This window comes from Anopheles bellator, chromosome 1 (genome assembly GCF_943735745.2).
Source record: "Anopheles bellator chromosome 1, idAnoBellAS_SP24_06.2, whole genome shotgun sequence".
NCBI lineage: Eukaryota > Metazoa > Arthropoda > Insecta > Diptera > Culicidae > Anopheles > Anopheles bellator.
The window spans coordinates 1,793,395-1,818,165 of record NC_071285.1 but is presented as its reverse complement, the minus strand read 5'-3'; the positions used below and the strand labels follow the sequence as shown (position 1 = coordinate 1,818,165).

The 24,771-nt window shown below is 54.3% G+C and overlaps 1 protein-coding gene across 1 annotated transcript; it reads left to right on the top strand.

The window, feature by feature from the left end:
• The first annotated feature begins 1,397 nt into the window (after positions 1-1,397).
• Positions 1,398-22,870, top strand: LOC131206486 (nucleolin-like). The gene is made up of 4 exons (XM_058199053.1): positions 1,398-1,437; positions 7,182-7,562; positions 21,322-21,540; positions 22,785-22,870. The coding sequence occupies exons 1-4, from the start codon at positions 1,398-1,400 to the stop codon at positions 22,868-22,870; spliced, it is 726 nt and encodes a 241-aa protein (XP_058055036.1).
• Positions 22,871-24,771: the final 1,901 nt, after the last annotated feature.

Below are 24,771 nucleotides of genomic sequence, written 5' to 3'. Positions count from 1 at the left end.
CCCGTTCGTGGATGGCCTTATTACTGGGAGGCCATACGAGGCCACGGCCAAAACATATACGTGTTTGGCATTGATCTGTAATGTCAAAAACATTATGTTACGCATCGTTTGTCCCCACAGCTGACGTTTGACAGTGGCTCACCCAGCTAGAGATGGCCACAACAATTCACGACGACGGAAGATAAGGTAATTTTGCTTGATTTTTCGAACGGGTGGATGATTTAATCAATAGTCGAGACGCCGAGCGTGAGAAAACGTACCCTGATTAATATTGCCGCCCCGCTGGCTTAAATTAATATGGTTTCACAGTCGGAAGCCCCATGACGCGCCCCTGACGCGTTATTAATTCTTGGTTTAACACGAAAAAGTGGGCAGGTTGCAAAGGCTCGCGGGGTGTCTTCCGTGAATCGTGTGTGCGCCACGCTTAGCTCATTATACCGCCACAGGATGTTCAGTCAGCTGATTGAACGGCGGATCCCTGTCGCAACCCGCCTCTAAGAGCTAGCTTCTGATACCCTCACAGCCTCACCACAAGCGGTCTAGCGACGAGGCGGAGAAAGTGCCGATGGTTAGTTCCCCCTTGTGTAAGAAACCAACGTTTTCGTCTCCTTATAACGTGATTATTCGCCTATTTGCTCAGGGGTTAAGCATCCGCGTGCAATCGTCGTTGGCTCCCTCGATTCTCATCCCGTGCAAGGGTGTGCTCAGCAGGCGGCGATTATGCTTTCGGGTGAATCCATGGCCCACTATGCCCAAAACAGGCCTCCGACAGGACATGTGGAGCAATCGAGAGAGCTACTTCTCCTGGAGTACCCGTAATGCAAGAGAGGAGAGAGAAGCCTGATGTCTGACGGAAGTCCTGAGTCCTTGCAGTGAACACGAGAGTAGCGCCTGAGAGCGAAACCGAAATCGGGCTCGACACGCCGGAGCCGCTCTCGGCCGGCTTTCGAGCAGTGGTAGCATACATTCCGGCGCTGAAAGCCGACCCATCGAGACCCATCGTTGCGCCGTCGTAGACACGCTGTGTGCGCCTTTCGACGGTCCGATGTGAGGCGATTGTGTGTTTTGCGTTTGTTTGTTTGGTTTGCGGTGTTATTAGTGGCAAGCGAAGCTCCTTTTCCTTTTCGTGATTTGCCACACAAACGTTTGACCCCGGTTCAGTTCGAAGGGCGAGTAACGGATCGGTTTGAAAAAGTGACGTTCCACGAAGTGTTCGGATTGCCTGGAGATGAGCTAAAAAGTGTATAATTTCAACATTAGAAACAATAACCGTGACGGTGGGACTCCTGGACACCTGCTAGTCCAACGATCTTCTGCCGTCGTCAATCACAGGACTCTGTTAAAACGGTTCTGCAATCGGATACATCGTACCGATTTAAAGGATTTCCCCCAAAAACATGTCCCGGCGCAAGCAGGCCAAACCGAGAGCCCTGAAACGTAAGTTATCGAGACGGAGCGCTATAGATATTTAAAAGGCAGGGCAGCAGGCAGTAACCTAGAATTATTAACTCACCCGTGGAACGCGTACGGCCAAAGGTTAGCGCAATAGTTCGCCCGCTGGCCGCTGGTGGCAGGTGCCCGTTGGTGGGAGTTAAAATTTTGGCGCGCATTTTCCCTGGGGAGCTACCGTATCGTACCGAGGAGGCCACGAGGCCATTGCTGTGTTGCTGGTGGTGGCTGCGCTGGCGTACCCGAGTGGCCGAGAATCAGCATCATTCATTCGATTTCGCTCCCTGTCTCTCTCTCTCTCTCTCTCAGTTGCTCTCTCGTTTCTGGCAATCCTCGAGAGACCGACTCCGTGCGTGTCTGTGTGTACGTTTATTTTGTGTTGTCCCTTCCCGCTCCACCATTTTTTATTGTCGTCAGACTTTGGAATCAACGCGCCACACGCCAACCAGAGCCAGGGTTTTGTGAGGCCAGCTGAAGGGTAGAGTCAGGCGCTGGAGCGGATCCGACAACCGATACGAACGTCACCGGGGAACCGTACCGGCCGGTCTCGGGGGATCCTCACGTTACTGGAACGTCGATATCAAAATGAATGTATATTATTATAAACACACACCAGCACAGACAACCCGAAGGAAGGATGTCTCTCTCACCCACTCTCGCAGCGCCCGCTCGCTGCTCCCCTTTTCGGCCGGAGTTCATCCATTTTCTCTCGCACTCACACAGGCACACAGCGTCTCTAGTGTTCTTCCGTTTGTTTTCGTGTTTGCTCGCTCTCTCTCTCGCTGTTGCTGTTGCGCACCGTCTCTGTCCCGCTCGCTGCAGGACCACTGGGATGTTTCGTGTTTTTTTTGTGGTGCGGGATGAATATTTTCTCGGCAAACGGCTAATCCCGGAGAGAGATTATCCTGGACACACTAGCAGCAGCAGCAGCTCGCAAATTGTGTTGCAGCATGCAAAGCGTGCTTGGATGAAGTGGGACGGCTCGATGGCCCACTGGGCGAGACAACAGTGCGCGTGGGACACACTCAGCCCACATTGGACGGAGCGAAAGGACACAATCAGCAAAAAAGGACATCGGCACACCGAGCTCCGGCGAGGAGGGCTGGGGAGCCCAACTGCCCGCCGGTCCCGCCGGTCGCCCTGCGTGCGGATCGACACCACGCGCACCACGGAAAGGAGTGAATCGAAACGAACCGAACGAACGAACGAACGGCCAGAAATTCCCACGGGAACTGGGAAAGATGAAATTGCTGAAATACACCCAAACCCCCGGCGGCGACACGGCCACCCCAGGCCACCGCCGCCGCTACCGGCGGGTATATGCAGTAGCGGTGGTGGCGTGTCAAGTCGCAGGCCGCTGCGGGTGGTGGTGATGGGTGCGCTGGCGAGGGAACTGTGGGAATACACATTTTCACAAAATCGAGAAAACCCCGAGCCTCCCGAGGACACGACCCTCGCTACACGGGGGAAGGGAGGGCCCAGCGAGAGGGAAAGGAGCGCTGCTCCACGGGGGGTTGAAGCCGTCGGGTTTCGTATGCTTCCTCTCGCCGCTGGACGTATCCTGCGATCGAGCAACGAGATAGAATTGGCGGGAGAGAGGACTGTGCTTGGGGCCAGCGCAACTCCCAGGGGGATCACAAAAGGGAGCACTCACCGAGATGTGTATGTATGCATGCGCCATGTGCGCGCGGCACCGAAAACTTTGGCCCCAAAAAGGGAGGCCCCAAGAAAATGGAGAGGACACCCAGGACCTTCACGCCGGGGTTCGCGGCGATACTTCCGGGAGTTGCGAGAGCGCGCGAAACTGAATAACTTGATTGTCATGGCAGATGGGCGGCCCAGCTCGGTCCGTGGAAGTCTCGCGGGAGTTTTAGGCCACCCTCGGGGCGCGGCAACTCCAGGAGAACCGCCGCGTCGAAGCGCCACAGTGTATTGGTATTTGGCGTGGAGTTTGTTTGCCGCTCGACACGAAACACCCAACGCAGACCCGACCTGGTGACGACAATTCCGTGGATGGCCATCCGCTGGGAAGTGCACGAGGAGCGGGCACAAAAAAGAAGAGGGATAACCCATGTGCCGGGGATGACCGTTGGGATTTGGACGATTCGTATCTTCCTTTCGGGTCGTCCCAGATCGATCTCGCCGAGAGCGAAAGAGAGAGAGAGCGAGGCATTCGTCATCATTCCCATCATTAGGACGAACTATCCCTGACCCTGAGGAACCCTTTTTTCCGAGCCCCAAGCTCCACAGACCAATTAATTTATTCATGACGCCTTGAGCGCCAAATCTCGGTGGAGTTACCCCGAAATACAATCGTTCACGAACAGAAATGACAACAGCTCTGTTCGAGAGTTAGCCAATCTCCTAAATTGCACCACGTGGACACCTTTGAGTGCTTGAAGGACACATCGATAGGTTTTAACAGATGGGCACGGGCTGGCCGATAGATAATCGTTAGGACGATAATCGCAAGATAATGTCCACCGTAGCTCCACAAATTGCCGTCTAACCCTAATCGTCCTATAAATTTCCGGGCATTAAAATAAGGGCCGTGTGGCCGAGTAAGACACCGGAGCGCCTAGAAGGTGTTGGCTGCCTCAATTCAATTAGTCCAGGGTACGGCTTTTGGCACGACTGTCTCGAGCACGACGCACGCGGGCAAAGTGGTGTTCCCACTGTTTGGAGTGTATTAATTTCTACCCAAATTGTCCTTTATGCGCGGCAACCATGTAAAACCACTTGTTAAGTCAATGTTCTTGGATTCGGTGGCGCTTAAACGACCGAACCGGGGGTCAAGCCGCCCCCGGTAAGTGATTTATCTTTTACCCTCCACCGGCGCTACCATTTATTGTGTGTGCAACGTGGTGGTGCAGCCCTCCAGCGTTTTTGTAACGTGAGATCCCCGTGGTTTATAGATTTAGGATTAGGGAATGGGCTGTGGGCACGTTTGTGGGTTTCGCTAATCCAATGATCGGCAATTTATGAAGGCAGCTGCGTGCCGGTCCAAGACTCATTGCTCGGCCGTGATTTATACGTCAGTAAGGGTTGCGAAACGGTCCAAATCTTTACGGTAGGAGAGCATCATGTGCGACACATTAGTAAGAGTTCGATTGCGAATAAACGGAACGGTGGTAAATGTTTAACATTCTTCAGGAAAGTGTTTTCCGAATGGTCCCACCACAAACGACTGTATGCTGTCAGTTTGGCGTGCTGTGACAGCATGACAAGTAGGCGCATTTCCCATGCTGTCACAACACTTCAAACTGACAGTACACAATGGCGGGACCAAAAACAAATCCTTATTTCAAAGATGCCTAGTGTTTTTAACCTTCCTAACTGATTTCCGACAGTACTTTCCTTTTGAGATTTAAGGACGTGATTTTTATGATCCCCTCAAAGATTGGCGGGATTCGATTAATGATTGATCGAAAGCGATCGAACTACTTCCCGATGTTTGTGGGCAAATAAAACTTGCCGTCACTAGCTGGCAGTCCACCTGCAGCGCAAGTAGCTAGGGTCACATCCGTAGCACACCACCGATATGGTGAAACAGCCACCAAAAACCGAATTGGCCACCACGGATGAAGTTATCATAAACATGTAATAAATGGGTCGAAAGCGGACCGAACGGAGACACCGCACAAGGCAGAGAGAGAGAGAGAGAGAGAGAGAGAGAGAGGGGCCGGGGCCATGCGGCGTGTGGGCGTGCGCGACAAACAAATCAAACGGCCTCCGGGGACACTTTTGTAAAAATTGTAAAAATTAATGGTCTCAGCTGTGGAGCGAGCGCGGAGTCGCGGCATCCGATCCGGTTTTTCCGTGGTGTCCGTGGCACAGGATACTCCGCAGGACACGGGTGCTCAGGGCCGCCCGATTTTTTTTTTTGGCCGGGTGTTTGCGGTAGTCATCTTCATCATCGTTCTAATTGGCCCTCCCTCTGTCTCTTCCGGAGCGAGTGGCCACACGGTTTGAAGGGTCCCCCCGCCGAAACCCTCGAAGGTTTATGGGTAAAGCTACTGCAGCCACTTTTTCCACGGAGCCCTCACACGTTGGGCACGCCACGTGTTAATGTGGCGAGGGTGCTGCGTTAGGACCATTATCACCCGAAACCGAAAAGTACCGCAGCGTGTGCCGGGGTCGGCAACCGGAAGTCCACAGCCCGCGGTTCTCATTAAACGTGTTGCGTATGCTGAGGCTGACGGTTCAGGAGGAGAATGGAGTGTTGTGTTTGGGGCCCTTTTTTCGCCTTTTGCCGTGGAGCTTGACTCCAATTTATTGGTTCGCGTCAAGACAGACAGAAGGACCGAGAGAGAGAGAGCGTGAGCCTACTTCTCGGCACGGTCCGGAAGAGCTCCCGCGGTTGGCTAATGTGGTGTCGCATTGGGGGGCGCCTTGGGACCACTTTCGGTATCATACTTCACCACCGAGGACTAGCCCGCAACCGCATCCGGGTTCTGACTCCGTGATTTTGTGAAGCAGACTGCGGAGTCGTCCGAAGTCGAAGTGAGATTGCGGAAGGTCCCATCGCTCCGGTACGCACGTGTGGGTACCGTACTTTATCAATTATCCTTTCGGCGCTCCTGAGTCACCGGTCCGGTGACTCTCGGCGCGTTCATCAACGCGCCGTGATGGCGCAAAATCGACGTTACACCCCACGTCCAGCTCCGTTCCGGACCGAGGCAAACTTGGGTGTGGAGTCAAGCCGATTACTTCCGGTCGGTCGGTGGTCTGTCTCACTGGAGGCCGCAACCGACAGCTATTAAAAGTACACTTTTTCACTTCAGGACCCCCGCCGGCCTCAACCGACCCGTAGGAAGGACTGGTTGTCTCAAGAAAGTGTTCGAGAAAAGGGGTGCCACCGGGCTACGGCAGGACCAACGGCAGCGGGAGCCGGCCGAAGTTTGTTAATTCCCGTAGCGAGCGGGCCAGGCGACATTTTTTAGTGTCCCCACCCGGGGTGTCCCGGGGATGACAGCTTCTCAGCGCGACATCAGACCCGTTAATGCGCCCGATGATTGACAGGAATCGGTAGACGGCAGGAGATGCAAAGCGGGCCAAATGGCGCAAAGTAAAAAAAACCCGCTTGATGGTGGCGGCCACAGGATACGGTCTCGGGACTCGGGAGCGGCGCTAGTAGACTGCTGGGTGCGCCGCGAGGGCTTTTAGTTGATTATTACACACGAACGAACGTTCGTTCGGATCCGGCAACCGTTGGGATTTCGGTTCTCCGGTGTGACATTTACCGTTTATTGAGCGGGTCTCGGGCGTAAGAAGTTGCAGTCTGCGAAAGTTAAGGTCAGCGGTCCGGCTGGCACTTGTGCTATCGAATCGGATCCAGCTTGTCCACTCAGTAGCCCAACAGGTGATCGCCTGAAAGATTAATTACGCCAAATGTCGTAAAGTCGTGTCCTCGTTGGGCGACCCGGAGCTTGCTGGCGCACGATAACGTCAACCGTGAGGCCGACTGGCTCGCGACCTGTCGTCTGCCTTTTTCGAGGTCCTGCCCGGTGCCTAGCGCTTCCCGCGGGTTAAGTGGCGTACTTTTATCACCACGCGCCCAGCCAGCATGAACTTGTTGTACTAATCTCACCGGGCGGAGTGACACTATCGCGGCCACCGTTCTGATTGCTTCATTCGCCCAGGTAGCTTCTCCGTTCGGAAGCTACCGGGATTCCGTCGCGTAATTAAACCCGTTGCTTTCAATGTATACCTTCTCCAATACGCCTTTACAGATGAAGGTGACGATGAGAACGCTGCCGAGGATGATGGTGGTGCCGCCGCTGAGTGTGAAGTGAAAAGTGCCATGGACACATCGGACGACGAAGACGCCGATCGTTGCCAACCGGACGAAGAAGAAGACGACGAGCGGAGTGGTGACGAGTTCGTGTTAGACGAGGCCAGCAGAACCAGTGGTCGCGACGACAGTGTGAACGATCGTGGTGTGATGAGTGAAAGTGACCGAAAGAAGGAAGCCGTGGTTGGTCCGTGCGCGATGGCTTCAAGTGCGGAAACGAATGGTCAACCGGAGCCACCAGGACCGACAGACAACGAAGTTGGAGAGTCGCACTGTCCGGGTCCGACCGCGAGGTTGGAATATGCTGACGGACCTGACGGTAAGTCTCTTAATCTACCACCGATATGGATTTTTATTAAATTTTTTATACAATTTGCTCTTTCGCTGGTAAATAGGTCTCATACATACCTTTTCTTTGTAGTTCAAGCGTTCTGAATTAAATCTTGACACTTCCGAAATGTCTGACAAATGACGTCAAAGATCCAGTGCCGTCCGTACGAAATTCATATGCCCGTTTTTCGGCCCAAACGATTCCGGGCGGACATCTGATTAGAGGAGATGGATTACCGACTGTCATATGGCGCCGGATTCATGGGACGGATGGCCAAGCAGAGCCAAGCAACTAGCGAAAGGATAACGACACGCGGTGGGATTGTGGAGCAAAAAAGTGGGAGAAATTGTTGCCTTTTTTTCCCCACACCTCTGTATCCGGTTACTCTATGGCCAGGCAACTACTACTACCGCTGCTAGTAGTGCTACTACCACCACCACCACTACGTCAGCTTGTTAGACGCGGCCCAAGAGGGAACGGTACCCCGGACTCCCGGAGCGCCTCTCCGCGGAGCGTTGAGGGTGGTTGAGTGGAAAACTTTACTTTGCGTTTGGTTGTTTGTGAAACTCTCATTTACGAGAGCTACTCTCGGGGGAGTTACCGCAGTAATACATTTTCCCAGTGCCCAGGACGAAAGCCGCCCCTTCCAGCTAGGCGGGGGCCCACCACTTCGTGGAACCCAGCGGCTGGTCCGATCCACGGGCGGGTGAACGTCTCTCGGGTGATCCACGCTGAAGGGCTGGCCCGGGGGCAGAGTGGTATCCTGCGCCGGTGTCCTTTGGGCTTAGTTTGCTTCGTAGTTCATCTCGAAATGATACCCAGACGCCCCCCCCGGTGAGGGAGAAAAAAGGATACCGTCCGTTTCGCTCGCAGACCGCGTGGTGGAAGTGGAAAGCCTCCCGCGCGCGTTCGTACACTGTGCGCCATTTCCAGTCCGCGTCCGCTAGTTTCTCGCTCTCTCTCTCTCTCTCTCGCATCGGTCCCTGGGGGGTTCCCGCTCTGGCGTGGATCTGGCGGCTCGCTCGGATCACCGATTCCGGCGGGAATCGAACTTTTGCTCGGTCGAATGGAAGCTTTACCGTTTCGTTTCTTATATTGGGTCCTGTGGTTACAGCGCCAACGGCAGCGGCGGACAGCCTGTGCTCGACGGCCGGCCTATCTTTAGGCGTTATTTGCCTGGACGCCGCCGCATATTGTTATAGTAACTGGCGACGACGAGCCGGTCGCCCGGTCGGTCGGTCTTCGCAGGCTGACGAACGAGGAAAGAGGTCCGTTCCATTTCGTTCCGTTTCGCTTCGACTGTGATGGTTCGGTGGTCCACCGGGAGTACTGCTGAAGATCTGTGAGAAAATGAATATGCTCCGGCCGCGGCCGGAGAGACACGGCGGGGAGACACGGTTCCCAAGGGTACCAGTCCGTTCGTTCGTTCATCCGGATACGGAGCCCGCCTTCGAAGCCTTCGCCTTGCTCGGGTCCACGGAGCGCATCTGAAGGGTACTTATGGTGTGAAAGACAGACGTTAGCCAAATAAGAAATATGCAAGATCTTCGCCAGCCGTCAGCCGCCTTCAAGGTTAGCCACCGGGCTGCGTTTAATATCTCAAACACTTTACGAAGGTTGAATCCGTTTGAAAATATTTCACAACTCGCTTCGTTTTGTGCTGCCGATGCAGCAAATATTCTACAGATGATGACCACCGGGCGGCTGTGCAGAAACCGTTGTGCAGGGAAGGCGGTCGCAAATGTGTCATGAAATTGTCAGAAGATGATGCAGTAGGCGGCGGACGAAAGACTGCACGGTTTTGCAATTATCGGTGCGACGTGAACGTCACCGGGGAATTACCGGGCAAGCCGGAGCCGGCGGAGAGGATTCATCCAGGGACTGCCGCTAGGTGATTTGCATTCGAACGTGGACAGTCGGCCGGACGGCCGGCCAATATATCCCGACTGCCTGCTGCCTGCAGGGGGTAGTTCCACTGGGGATACTTCTTCTGCCATTGCGAGCGCGCCCGTGCACCTAACTGTGTCTTCGCCGCCTTCGATGGGGCATTTAATTTGATTTTCCCAGCGGACCCCGAGGTTTGTGGGCAAATTAGTATTTCCTATCTGACTCTCCCAAAGGTGCCGACGACAAAAGCAACGGAAGGACCAAAGTATGTTGACTTCTCTGCGGCCTTTCTGGTACGGCGAAGGCGAAGAATGACGCGTTTCAAGGCAGCAACGGAACGAAAAGCAAACGTCGGTTCGATTGGTCGCAAGGGTTTTGCAAGGTCCTTCTAAACTCTGCTTACACTTTTCTTACAAATTACAGGCGCTGTGTGGTTGACGTAGGAAAATATGGAATACGAAGGACACGCCGGCCTTTGGAGACTTTCGCGAAGAGTTGTGGACCATCTCGTGGATCGCAAGCAAAGTTTAACCATTCCTCGCTGTGTCTGTGTCGCACAAATCGGCCGCTGCGAAACTTCTTCACCGGCCACCGGCAGCAGTGGGCCCGTGAGGATGTAAGATCGATATACGCGCCGTGGACGCGCGTTATGGGACACGTGTGGCACCCGGTTGCCACTTGTCAACTGCCAAAGTACGATAGTTTTGAATTTTTGCACCTTCTCACCGGGAACCGGGAGTCGGTCCCCGGCAAAGGAACCGCCGGTTGGTTGTCAGATTTTGTTCAACCCCCTCCCGGCCCCACGCTGGAACTTGTCCGCCCGACTGATTAACTTTGACTCCAAAAGACGGTTCCACCGGTCCCACCGGTGTCACTCGGTAGCTCGGTCATATAGACACACAGAACTGCACCGAACCGGAGGCGGGTACCGGAGACCCGGTAAGTCGATTTAGACGAACCAAACACCGGCCGAAAAGAAACCCCGACCAGAGAAGTGGAAGGAAGGAAGCAGTGTGTCGTCGGGACTCTGCCAGCGAAACGTCTGTTGTTGGTGTCCTGTGTCTCTTCAGCTCCAGCGCCAGCGGTTGCCAGGTTTGATATTTTTCGGTCCTCCGGGGGACACTCGGCGCGCTCCGGTGACTACCGGTGGAACCGCTGCCGCCATCTTGTTCCTACTTGGAATCTTTGGCCTTTCGTTTATGGCTGTGCCATCGGTGGGCTCTCCTGGGGGAAGAACCGGAGAACGTGCCAGGTTGTTATTATTTTCGCTTCGGTCTCTCTCTCTCTCTCGTTCACTTCTGGTCTGGATCGTACACTCCTTTTGGGTCGGTTTTCGCGCCCAGCTCGCCTGCCAGCAATCTTTGGGGATGTCAATATTGGTTGAGTTTTGTTTTGCTGACTGCCGCCGGTGGTGTCCGGGCGCGCTGAACCCTACTTTTGGGCAAGTAAGCCCTGCGCTGGGAATTGGCAATCCCCACGGGGGAGGGGAGCCACCACAGTAACGGGTCCTGGTTGAACCGCGGGCTGTATCTTATTTTTTATGCAAACGACTCGAAGACAGCGATGTCGCCGGGAGAGATGTCGCAGCGAGTCCTGTACCGCCCCATTCTGAGGCGCGTTCTCCGGGAAAATATTGTTCATATCGCAAACCCATCCCGCGGATGGTGGAACCCACTCGAGCGTGAGAGACTCGAGAAGCTTGCGCCGGAGGTCCCTCGGGAAAACTCTCCACGGCAGTCTCCGAGAGCGGCATCTTGCGCCGTCCTGCGCGGTGCGCTGCTGTCGACTCACCTGTCGCCTTCTCGGCAACTCGGCAGCGGTTCGAAATAAATCCGCTTTGACAGCTCTTTGCACACACTGGCAGCCAAAGTGCAAACGGTGCCTGAACTGGCTCCGGTTCTGGCTCTGGCATCGGGCGAGCACGTACGACCGGCGCGCTCTGGACTCGGAGGTCCCGGTGGTATACCAGAAACGGTAGACAATTGTGGCAGGTCGTGTGGGCCAAGTGTCTTGACTTGTGGCCGCCCTCACACGCAGACACACGCTGAGCTCACACTACGCCACCGACGACTGATGGTGATAAATATGCGTAATGAACGAACGAAGTGATTTGACGGGCCCAGAATGGATCGGCTGCTGGAGGGTAAAATCAAAGCCTGATCGGGATCCCCGCTCCAATCGAACTCCCGGACTTCGGTTGTTGTAATTGACTTTCGTGACCATCATTACGTCCTGTGGCGTCCTGTTCTTTTGCTCCAAGCAGCGCCAGGACCAGCGCCAGGACTAGCGCCAGGACCAGCGGTGCCAACGATGGACGCTTCCAGGAATAGCCTTCCGCGTTCGCGCCGCCGTGAAGTCCCCCCAGGGGGGAAGCTGGCACTAGACAAGAGGGTAGGCCAGGACTAGCCCAGGTGAGCGCCGTATAAAAAGCCACCACCGCACAGATGATGATGTGGACCCCGTTGGGGGGGAGGGTGCCCCCTCGGGGTACCTCGGGCGAACGAATTCTGATTAGCAAAGTCCCCCGGGGAGTCGCAGCGAAAGGACGGAAGACCGGAAGACTTCCTCACGTGTCCGGGCTGTCCCGGCCACTGGACCACTGGAACTAGGAATGACGACAACGGATGAGAGTCCCACGATGGGTTGCTTGGTGGCCCATCGTGTTCGCTACCCTATAACGGAACCGGTTACACAGGCTGTCAGTTTGCGCCCGCTAGTCTCCTTCGTGTTCCTCGGGGAACCGGCCGGGACCGACGCTAGTCCAGTGCTGATGATGATGGCGTGGCGTCAATGCGAGTGGGGATCGTCGTTTTGGGTCGCCTTTTTTACTTTGACTATATAAATATACGGTCACTGTATGTGTCCTGATGTAGGCTTATATTACCACGTTTCCGCCACGCACCGTGCCGTGCCACCGGAAGATAGACGACTCCACAGTGCTGCGTCGCGTCCACGGTACGGTAGCTACGGAGATCCGTGGAGTGTCCCTGCGGGAGTTAAATGCGAGCTAGCGAGCTGATGAGACTGGCACACACTGGAGCGAGGGCTAGGGCTAGTTGGCTGGCCGCTGGCTCGGTCCACCTGGCTGGCCGTGGGCCGTGGGACGTACAAGTATAAGCAATTTAGAATATCCTGGCGTCGGAGGAAAAACTGTGATCGAATGAAGCGAGAGCGAGAGAGAGCGGGCTGCGCGAAGGATGGATGGGATTTGTCGCTCTAATAGGGTACCGAGGGGATGATGGCCCCACGTTGGAGAACGGTTTTCGGGAAAATCCTTCGGGATAGGGCTGTGTGGCCAACTCGCGCGCCCGAAAGTTGTACCGTGCCGCGTTGTTCACTTGTTGTCCTTTGCCCCCCCCCCCCCCCGCTTTTGGCTTATCTTCTGGTCCGGTTCTCCTCAGTCCCCTCCCCGGACCAGCTTGTTGCGTCCTAGAGTCCTAGAACACTAGTGCCCGCCTCGGGTTTCTTGGGGACCAGGGTTTATGAATATATGAGTGAAGTCGGCGCAATCCATCGTTTTTTGTTTGGGCGATACTCCACTAACCTCCCCGTTAGCTAGCGGTCTAGTTTTTTGCCACTTGCCGGCCCGGCGTCCACCGGCGACGTTAACCCAAACGTCGATGGACAGAGGCTAGTAGTTGTGAGAGGCGCAACTAGTTTTGAGGTCACCCCGCGCGAACACATCATCTGCTTCCTATGTTCCTCTGAGCGGACATCCCAAAGAGTAATACCTTTCGCACTCAATTTGTCACGACTGATCCTGCGCCACGGTCACGGTGTTTGATACATTTTTGATAGGCTGCTTCTGGAAAGTTACTGGACACTCTGGAGGAAGGATCGCTGTAAAAAAAAACAGGATGTAAATCTAGAGCAAAACATCCCTCTCCTGATAGAACGATGCCGGACAACCCGTTCCGGCCAGGATTTCTGGGACCGTTGGGGGCTACATACCGGTGTTCATATCGAGCAGATGGCAATCTCACTTAGCTTACGCCTTCCAAGCGGATCCGATGGGAATTAAAAGGGCGCACGGACACTCAAGCCATAGCTTTGGCTTCTAGCTGTTTTGAGTAGACTTAGCAACCATTGCGTCGTTAAGGAGCAGTTCACTTTGATCCTCATCATTGCTACAAACGTCACTTGTCAAAATATTGTATCAAGTGTGAAGCTCCCGCAAAACATCCGATAGACCCAAAACTTGCAGCAATTCGTCGGTAATATTCTACCCTGCATGATCCACAGCTGGCTCCTGCCAATCCGTCGGCCATACCTTGGGTGCTGTTTCGAAAACTTCCAACTCTTGTCCAGCCATAAAACAGTCCATCCTTTGGCCAGATGATGGTGGTCACCGTTGACACTCGGGTCAGTGCGGTCAGTGCGAATTCAACCGTTTGTTGTTGGCTTGATTGTTTCGATTGCTCCCAAAAGTGCGTGAATGTCCCTGTCCCTGGCTTCTAAACTTCACGCGGCAACTCTCGGCTCAGCCACCGTTTATGACGCTCGCTGGGAAGAAAAGTGCCATGCATTGTCGATTGGAGCGAAGGGAATTCTCGTGCATCGCCTCACCAGCCGCCAGCCGCCTCCGGCCAAACCCGTTTGAGTGGGTGTTAAAGATGCGATAATTATTTATGCAACAAGCCTGCGCGCCGAGTCCTGGGGGGACCCCTAGCCGGTGGCCGCTTTGGCCGCCGACTAAATGGCGCGTTGCCATTATTGTCCCGCGATCCGCGGGTGCCATGTTGTCCTGCCTCCCCTTCCCCCCGGTGTCGTTCCGGTTGCGGTTCCGTTCCGAGAGCGCCAAACATCCGCATGCCGAGCCTCCCAATTCCCTAATCAATGTGTTTGGATCTCGCGGCTCGCACTACCTAAGCCTGTGCCGTTTGTTGGTTTTTCCACCGCCTGCGCGCTCTCTCTCTCTCTCTCTCTCTCACCCGGAATGCAGTTCCTGGGGCGGGATCATACGCGTTCGGACGCACGCGAGGGCTTCTCGGGACTCGGGATGCGCTGTGTCTCACAAGAGTCATCAGCTGGCGCAATTGAACATGCAAACATATGATGCTACCGGACCGCCCATACGCGCCCCCTGGGGGGGTTCTTACAGGCCCCGTGTCCTCGGCCGGGTTTTAGGTGGCGGTGATGTTTGTTTGGCGAAACCTCCGGGAGCTCTCCGGGAGACCACCGTCATCATCGTCGTTTGTCGAATCCCCCCGGTGAGGGATTGTCACCGTCCGGCTGGGTGTGAGAGAAATTATGCATTCGTGAACATTTTACACGTGCCCCCGGCAGGGGGGTCCCACCCGCTGGCGGTCTCACCGAAGGTGTCAAGCTCGTACACGTGATGGGTTCGCTGGGAGCGCTGACGCTGGCTGGCTGGGACTAAATTATCGATAACAGTATTAGTTAGTTCAGCATTTGGAATGATATTATTTACTTATTTTAAAATACCGCAAAATAGTACGAGCCTTCCCGATAACCTAATGCCCTGTGGTGGCCCTGTTTGAGCGGGACCATGCGCCTCCATCATGGCGACCACGTGGTCGCCATTTTTCCCGTTCTCCATTTTGTTTCTTTTTAGCCCCATCGCGCCATCCATTTGGCCAGCTGATAGGCGCCGTGAGAGAATCGGGCAAAAAAGGAGCAAAAATAAATTGAACAACGCTCAAATGAAGGACGGCCACTGATGAGTCTCGCTCGTCCCATATGGCCGCGAGCCCGATTACACCGCCACCAGCGGGATGAGGAGTTATGGGAATGTCCATCGGGTTCCGGGTGTTTTTGCTTTGCCTTTGCGCCATCAGCTGCATGCGTATCGTCGTCTCTCGCTCGCGCTCGTAGTAATCCGCTTGGTTTCGCCAACTTTGGCCGGAGTCCCGCGAGTGTCGTCTGGCCGAATCGGGACCGAAGTAGCCCGGCACATCGTAAAGAGAGGCACATACACAGAGGCAGAGCCCGACAGCCACCTTCGAGCGAACGGCACTCGAGCCCCGGTGCCGTTTGGCTCGCGCTCGTCGCGCACCGAAAAGGGGTGTGCCCCTGGGGATCAAATAAATATATATTCTGATATTAATATATGTAAAAAGCAATTGCCACTAATTAGCATTCATGTGGCTGCCGCGCCAGCGGGCGGCGTGGCGCAACCCCAGTGACCCAACCCCACCGCGCCGTCGCGCCGTCGCGCCGTCGGGATGCTGTGGTGGGCGGGACGCGCGGTCTCCCAAACGCCGCTTTGCAGCTTCGCCGAGAACCCCCGGGGGGAACCTATTTGTGCATAAATATCTAAAATGAACCGGTCCAGGTCCAGTGCAGCCTCTGCTTCCGGGTGTCCCGGCTCAACGAGAGAGGGAGTGAGCGAGGGAGTGTTGGACCGAAAATGATGCCGCAATCGGCGTGGGACGCCCCGCGACCGGCTGGAGGCGAATGAAGGTCCGAAGTTGGTGCCGCTGCTACTATCCGGCCCATTACGTTACTGCGTTTTCGTCGCATAATCGCCAAAATGGTCCCGAGGTGTCGCCCTACATTTGGCCGCATATTGAACTTGTTGGTTGTTCCCCTGTTTTTTGATTGGTTTCTGTTGCTGGGATGCACCTTCACAAAACATTAAATTGTCCATTTTTTCCACTTCATTCCATTCGTTTTACAATGGGTTGGTTTGGGTTCAGTTATTATATTGATTTGTTCCTTCTTTGTAATTTTTTTTGAAAATTTAGGATGATTTTTTAATGGTTCGTTTTCTGTTTTGTGTGACGATGTATTGATTTTCTTCGGGCTTTTAACTAATTTTTTTATAATTACATTAAGCTTTATAGTTATTCAGTTATCTATTGGTTTGTTTAAGGTGTTGTTCGAGTTTTCGAGAAGCGCTGCGCTTTCTACATTCTCCAGAGGCTAAACCAGACACTGGCAGAGCGAGAGAGAGCGAGGGCAAGGTGAGCCGAAAATCGATGCTTGTGGTTTGGTTTTGGAAGATTCTCACCGGGAATTCCACCGGGACCGGATAACCAATCTGTAGCGCGTTTTCTCAAGATTTTCCAATGGGCCGCCGTTTGCCGCAGGAGCCGATTATTTCTCGGAGGCGTCGGAGCGGTGGGCAGTAGTAAGAAAGCCGGAAAATATGGTCAAATAAGGACACACATATACACTCGAGAGAGAGAGAGTGAGAGAAAGAGACAGAGTGGTCTGCAAAAATTCGAAAGTTGCTCCCTTCCATAAGAAGTTCGAGAGGTTCCATAAGGCTCTCCGATGGCACCGCCGGTGGTAGGTAATTAAATTTTAAACTAAACGATGCTAAGAATTAAGAGCCATAAGCGGGCGGCCCCGGTCTTCTCGCTCTGACCCTGCGCTGACCCCAGCCCGAACCCAATTCACTTACACTTTGGATTCTTTTTAGTTTTGAACTACCAACTGTCAGGAGAGTTGCCGACCGGCCGGCCGGCAGGCCGTTCGAGGTGTTCAAGATTTCGTTTGCATCGATAACAAACGAAAAAGACAGAGAGAGCCGATGGGTCCGAATCGGGCAGAAGATGCCGAATGCTGCCGGGCTTTTGGAGGACAATCTTTGGGGAACACACACCCCACTTCGTCGGAACCACAGACTGGGTCCCCCCACCTCGAACTTGCTCCTCCTGGTGTGCGTTTTGGGCCGGCTGCACCTGGCGGCTAGGAATCGCTCCCGTGTGCCGCCGGGCGCATCTTGGCGCCTAACCTGATTTGTTTCTTTTATTGGAATTGATCGTTGAATTTTTATGAATTCCAATTTGAGACTGCAACCCGCAATTTGGGATCAAGACGACACCCCCCACCCTCGGGCCGGCTCTCTTCTTGGGGATCCTCGGCAACGGCCACCGTAAAGAAATGCTCGCCACTTCGGCCATCTATTTAATGCGTTTCGGGGCACCGGGCTTCGCCGGGCACTGGACCCAAGGCTGGGCCCGAGATCGTGGGGAGCATCATTTTTTATTCATACCTGATTTCGAGAGCAGATTTTGCGAGTGAAACTAACCCCCCCCCGTCGTTGTTCTGCTGCTGCGGGTGGTCGGATTAGTCCATCGCCCGGCCCCCCGAAGTCCTGGTGCCTCCGTCCAAATGAAAGGCACCTTTGGCTCCCTTCTCGAGTTAAAAAGAAAAGCTACGGCACCACAGGCTGAGGTCCCTTCTCTCCTTCGGAGAATCTCCTTTGGAATGTGCCAGCCTTCGCATAGACCTGATGCTGCTGCTGCAGTTTGCGGGGTTGGTGCATTGCAATCGCAATCGCAATTGCCAGCCCCGTCCCGTCCAGATTGCTTGGAACGTCTCGGGAACTGAGATTTGATTTCGCCACCCCGCCCCCCGCCAGAACAATGGAGCCCCCTCCGAAGATCTGAGACGGTGAGGCCTGTAGCTGCATGGCGGCACAAAGAACCGACAGAAAAAACAAACCCGGAACCGAAACCGTAGAAGAAATGGAAAACGACACCCTAGCGAAGCCTCCGCTCGCCGTGTTGGGTTCCGTTTGGTCGAATAAAGCAAAATAAAAAGCAATTTTATTGCAATCCACACACAGAGAGAGGCCGCGGTGCATACCGCCAGGCCACTGACTGGTGGGCGAGGGTCTGGGACTTTCTTTTGAGTCCTTTACCTTCGAGTGTCTTGGCTGCTGTGGGACGGGAAGGGGGGCCACAGGTTTCAAGATTTGGTTTACCAATTTGCATAAACAAGCTCATGGTTGTTCACCTTTCGGCCGCTGGTCGGTCGATCGCTGGAGGGGCTGGCCATCCGCCGGCTGGAAGGGAAGATTCGGACCGTATCCCTAAGCCAAAAATGGATCGGTGGTTGTTGTTTCGCTGTTTCTTGGTTTCTTGTCAATTGCTGTGATTGTGGTTTGTGATTTGTAAACAGGCTTTAATTTTCATTTTACTTGTTTCTTTTCAGCGTTCTGATTAATTTTGTTTATATCTGTAATGATTGTCTGAAGTTGCGCGCTGCTTCCATCGCGAATAGTTGGTTGCTTTGATCGTCCATCGTCGAAACAATGTCATCTGTCAACGATGAAAGGAGACAATGTTTAGATCTGTTTAGACGTTGAAAAGGATGTTCACTTTTTTAGTAGGCTTTTCGCCCGATTTGAGGCTACATCGTTTTTACCTGAAATATTTAAAATGTCTGAAACGTAACTATTAACATTCCCCTCGCATTCGCTCATCGGGGTCGTTGTGCCCTGCCATCAATTAACAGCATTAGAGGGGATCGTAATAATGAATGTAATCAATTTGACCCACTTCTCAGGGTCGACCAGGTGGGCCACCGGAGAGATCGCATCTGACAGCCCCCAATTCTCCTGCGGCCTCCGTTCTTGGATCATTTTTTTTTCCTTCTTCCTAGACACACGAAAAAGAAGATAAACTCCCTCGGGAGGGGGGGGGGGGGGAAGGGGGCTGGAGGCGGCCATGTCAGAGCCCGCAACTCGACACCCAAGCGACATCTCGGACCCCGGCACTTCATCTCGTTATCGTGTTCGTTAGTAGCGTGTTGTGTCCCGCCAACGTGTGCGGTGTCGCCGGTGCCGTTGGGTTCCGTCCTGAGCAGGACCTGAGTATATTCCCCACGGGAACACGGGTCTGAAGGATGCCCGATCCCCGGTTCGCCCGGTTCGTTGTCCTTCCGACCCCGGGGCTCCATTGCCCGCCCGGATGTTTCCGATCCTCATTCCATCCTCCGACATTTCGTTCAGTTTTATAGATGGGCTCCTTGGGGACCCGCCCGGACTCCGACTCACTGCTCGGCAGCAGAACTCCCAGAGCACCCCGAAGTACAGTACGGTGCCCGGCACACACGATACGGGTTTCTGGACTGCGCCGCTCGAGTCTCTTGGACGGCGGCGGCGTGTCCCGGACGCTTCCAAGGTGCTCCCCGGTGGCCATTTCTTATGCTTGAAAATCCGAAACACAGCTCGGAACTTTCACGATACATCTCCCCGGCCCCGGCCATTAGTCCAGTTGCCGCCTGCCACGTTGGCCATAGCTGGTGGAGACCAAGGACCTTATACCACCTGGGCGGGGTGGGCGGCGCAATAAAGCTACGAATTGAGAGGGAGCCCTGCACTTTCACCGGAACTCCGGACGGACGGACGGACGGGTTCCTCGCCGGAACGCGCTCTGGCCTCTGCGGAACTCGCCCCCGGGGGGAAACCATGCCAAGAAATGACTAGCAGCAAATACTCACGTTGTCCTTTTTTTTTCTTTTTCGGATCTTGCCCGTGGAAAGAATTTTCCGAAAATTTAGCTCCCTTTAGGAGTCGCATGAGCGGAAAATACACACAAACCGAACGGTTCTTCTGGGACACCCAAGGTCCCAGGGCCGCCGGGAGGACATCATCGCCGCCATACTTGTACAGTATAACGTCGTCTTCGACCCCAGAGTGTAGGGACCTCCATTTCACTCCTTTTCCGGTCCCGCTCTCTCTCTCTCTCTCTCTCTCTGTCGCTGTCCGTGTGCGGGAAAGCTCATCTTCACCTCGGAAAGATGCTCGGTCGGGTAGTTTTCCGTCGCATTTATACGACACCGCCGAGGGTAAGGAAAACTCAAATCGAACACCATCGACACCATTGCCGTGTGCCGTGTTGTTTGTGGTGCCCTCTGGTGGCGGCGAAAGTCAACTCTCCCCGCCAGCGTCGGTGGTTTTATGAGTGCATCGAGAGTTCCCGGGAGTTTGAAGACATTTCCGACTTCAAAACAGGAGGAGTGTCACGGGCCTCCAGGTGAGGCCCATAAAAAAGTGTAAAGGTGCCACACGCCTGACACTTCCGGAAGCGGGTCGGATCGGAAACACCTGCCTCTGAGAGCCGGTATTTCTTGGTTGCCTCTCACTCGCCTGGGTGGTGCCTCCCGCGGGATTAGCATTTTTTCCTTGGCACACGTCCCCCTGCGCTGGGTGGACGCTTACGGTGCGCGTGCTTCGGCCTTTACGCCGGGCATCCTTGAGGCGCCCCGGGAGGTGTAGTTCCTTCGGGTCACTAACGGCAGGCAGGCAGCCGTCGCGTTCAAGACTTCATTTCATTTGCTGGCTCACTCGCTCCGTACAATCCTCGGGCTCCCTCCTGTGTTGGGTACGTGGGACTTTCCGTTCGATGTTTATTTTGCACACCGACCGGAGGATGATGCCTCCACAATCATCATTACCACCCAGGGCCGAAAGAGAGAGAGCGCGAGCGAGTGAGCGAGCGAGTGGAGAGATAAATTTCCCAGCGGGGTTCACTTTTTGAATATAATTGCGAGTGTTTTTGCCTTCGACGGGTCCTGCTACCGTCTAGAACCCGATCGTGCCCGATCCCGGCCCGGCAGGAACTCGGTGCCTAATCGAAGCGTCTGAAGCTTGGAATGTGGGCCAACCCGGAAAGCCTTCAGTCTCTCGTCGAAGGACGTGCTGTGAGCGGTTTCTTCCGCCTTTCTTTCGCCATCGTCGGGTGGAAGCTCGCCATAAAGCAGGCTTCGCTTCGGCTAACTACCCCGGAGAGTATTCGTGTGCATCGTTTGTTCGTTCGTGCGGGGCACATTACGCGCGGTACATCGAGCAGGAACAATGCGCCACGAAAGCGCCCGTGAGGAGTGGCAGAATAAATTCCTGTTTGTTTTTGTCACGATCCGGTCGACCCCGGCGGATTACGTGCATCCTGTTTCGCATCCCATCTAGTAACCCTCCGACGTCGTTAGAGGTTCGTGCTGCTCCCGCGGTTTGATTTGACAGCTGTCAGTACGCATCGACACTCTGCGGCGATGCTGCTTAACATATTGTGTTCGCCGTTGTTTTTCGGTTTTGTATTCAATCCCTTTTTGGTTGTAACCTGTTGAATAAGCTGGTGTTGTTTTCCTTCCATTTCCGTTGTAGGTGTCGACGGCATCAAAAGCGAAGGGCGGTTCGAGCGAGACTCGATACACTCGGGAGAGTTTGCAGACGATGCGGAGGATGGCGGTGAAGACGACGAGTCCGACGATGATGAAGATTTGGATGACGAGGACATCGATGATGAGATGGACGATGAGGAGCTACTGACGGCCGGTCCGGACGACGACGACGACGAGCTGACGTCGGATAGCTTCTGTTCCGGTGAGCTACTGAACTGCACTCACTACATGACACTGTTTCCTGTTCCTATTCCGTGTTTTATGGCCGGATTTGCGTTATCTTCGGGCAAGGCTTTCACTTTTAGGGCCACGAGTTCAGCGGGATCTTTTCAAAACAAAGAAATGACACTTCCCCCCCCCCCCAAAGGGAGTCCTGCATGTCGCACCCTTTGCGGGGTAAGATAAGCCCAAGAAGTTGAGACGATAATTGTCCTCCGATGGTTCCAAGGGTGGTTGGACAATAAATCTTGTACCTCGCACATCATCATGCACTTGCACGGCCGCGTGGGATAAAAAGGGACCAAAACGTACGTGGCGCGATATCTAGGCACTTACCCGCAGTTCCTGTGTCCGTGTCCTGCTGCACGGCTGGGTTACCCACCGAAGAATAAACGCCGTGCGGCGTCCACCGTTTCTGGTCCATTTTACCACGACCCTGATAATTAGGATTATGCATGTGTTTGGGGAGCGTAAAAGGTCGCTCGTAGTACTCGTGGCCCTCCTCGGGCACCATACGCCATCGATGGGGGCCAAAAGGGCCAGGGTTGAGAGGCCGGAGCTGCAGCAAAAAAGGACATTGATGAATAATTAAGACGTGCCATTGTTTGCGAGACCGTTGCTTTGACGCTCTCGGACTCGGATGGATCCTCTTCTGCAAGAAAAGTTTCTGTTCACCTTCATCTCGGAAGTAGGATCTTGGGTTTTCTTGGGCAGCGGGCACGGTTCCATCAATCCCCGGCACCGTGGCCCTCGAGCCGGTGATTTACGACGAAACCGACCGGTGAGTTATGCAAATTTTATCTAAATCGTTTCATCCTCCCCAAAGCGAGCCCGACCGCTCGGCGACCTGAAGCGGGTCCTGGTGCTGGTTCCTACCGAACGGTCTTCTTCACAATGACACAAGACATGATTCTGCTCTAATTGTAGGCTAATTTCTTGCTCCGTTCAGTGACGGCGAAGGAGCAGCCTGCAGTCCTAGCGTCTAGGACTCACTCCGACGTTCTCCACGCATTGTTATTCTTTAAGAAACCGTTGATTTATGTCCTAACCCCTGCAGTTTCACTCTACGGCGCAGCGTCTGTTGGATTTTGGAGGCCACCACACGCTTATCGTTCGGGTGACTGCTAAAAAACTATTCCCTCGACGAGCGGTGACCTATCTAGTGGCCAACAAAATAAGGACTCGACTTGTGTAAAGGTTAATCTTGCGAACCGGTCCTCTCCGCAGTTGGACAACCCATCCATCAGAATCTGCTCCACATCGTTCCTGGATATTCCGGTCCATCGACGCCTGCGGCCACGTGGTTAAGATAATTGTTACGAAAGGACCTTCGAAAAAAATTCTATCGCTCGACAGCTCCGGTCGGCACCGTTGGTACCGCTGTCACTCTTCGGTCACCCATCCACCGTCCCTTCCACGTGAAGTTTAATCGGAAATCCAAATTTACTCATCAAATATTAAACCGAGTGGATCGCAGGCAGGTAGATCGTCGTCTTACGGGGGCGGCTTCTTAATGGACACCATTACTAGCAAGGGTCCTCCTTTTTGTGTGTTCCAGACTATTGCCGTGGCTTCCTCTCTAGAGGCGCCCGGCACTACGCCCGGGTAATAAATTATCCAGCAACGATTGAAAGTGAGTGGTTCCCGGTGTTCCCGGACGCTCTCGCCCCGGGCGATTCGTTTGCCTCAGGCCGCTAAATGTCCTCGCAATAGTTTCACCCATGTCACGACTCCCGACACTCTTCAGTTCAAGATCACCGGAATAAACTTTTGCGGAAGCGAACGCTTCCCGGTCGCCGGTCCTTGGTCCTTGGAACGACACGCCGAAAGAATCAATGATGGCATGTATAATTTAAAGCCCCCACCCGCCATGTGGCACCTCGACGACGCAATAAACACCGAAAACAATCACAAGGGAACGCCATTCGCCGCACTTGCGCCTAAATGTTTGCATTGTCGTTTTTATGTGCCGGGAGGCTGGCTGGCGGCCTCCCCGTGTGCAAATCTGTTGCTAAACGTTGGCTTTTTTGTCGTTTCCCCCCCCAGAATTCCCCGTTCTACGTTGGGGCACGCCATCGAAACCGGAAATCTATCGCTCGTTAACTTTATTTGCACCCACTCTCTGTCCGTGCGTCGGCCAACGACAACGGCGCGCTCACCCAGCTTCTCGTTTGTCTACATTCCGGTGGCAGCGAAACAATGGATGGGTGGACCGACCGACCGTCGTTTGGGGTCGCTTCGCCGCAAATCCTTCCCATTTTAGTCGGCAGCGACCGGCGGACGGACGGTGTCGGTTCCAAGTGAAAGCGTTTTGGCTACCGAAGAGAGAGAGAACGTGTGCCGTCGTCGGATTTCACCGGCGCAACCAGATCACGTACCGCCACGGGATGGGTGAAAGTGACATCAATTATTCAACGGTTCCGGGCGGTGGAAGGACGCCCGACGGTGGCGGCACCGATGTTGATGATGTTGTGGGTCGTCGAGTTGACACTTCATTTCAAGCCAAGCCGCCTGTTGGTGGTGTTTAGCGCTGTTCGGGTTGGCTCTTGTCGCACCAAAGGTGGCACTTCCGGAAGCGAAGGTCGGAAAAATCCACCCGGCTAGGAGGGGTGCTTGAGTGTGATTCGAGTCAAGAAGTCAAACCCAAGGGGTGGTTACAGAGACCCCACCCGACAGATAATAGGTACGGGCCATTACAGACCGAAAGAGTCGAACTTAAAACCAACAATTGATGGCCATCGCCGGGCCTTAGCCAAAAAAAGGAAAACGGACCATCCGCTCGAGGGAACCGGAATGCGCCTACCGGAGGGCTGCCACCGCAACCGCATTGGCCGCAACCGGGGCCGTTGTTACGCACACCGGGCCCGAGTGTGGGGCCACGCTGTGATAATATAATTTTAATTTAACGACCCCAAGCCGGAGGATAATTTATTTTAACACGGCTCCCCAAACGGCGATGCGCTTGAGTCCGGTTTCGCGCTGCCTGTGCCTATGCCGCAGGAAAAACCGGACGTGCCGTTCGAATGAAACGACCCCTGACCGGTCGGTTTCGTCCGAATCCAGGGGGCCCATGTGCGGATTTTTCTGGTTCTCTTCGCTTCGTCGTCCATTTGTGGGGACACCATATTAATGCCAGAGGGCCATTTGTGAGTGGGGTGCAGATAACAGCTGCGCTGTTGGATTTTGTTGGTCATGACAGCTGATTTGATTGTGT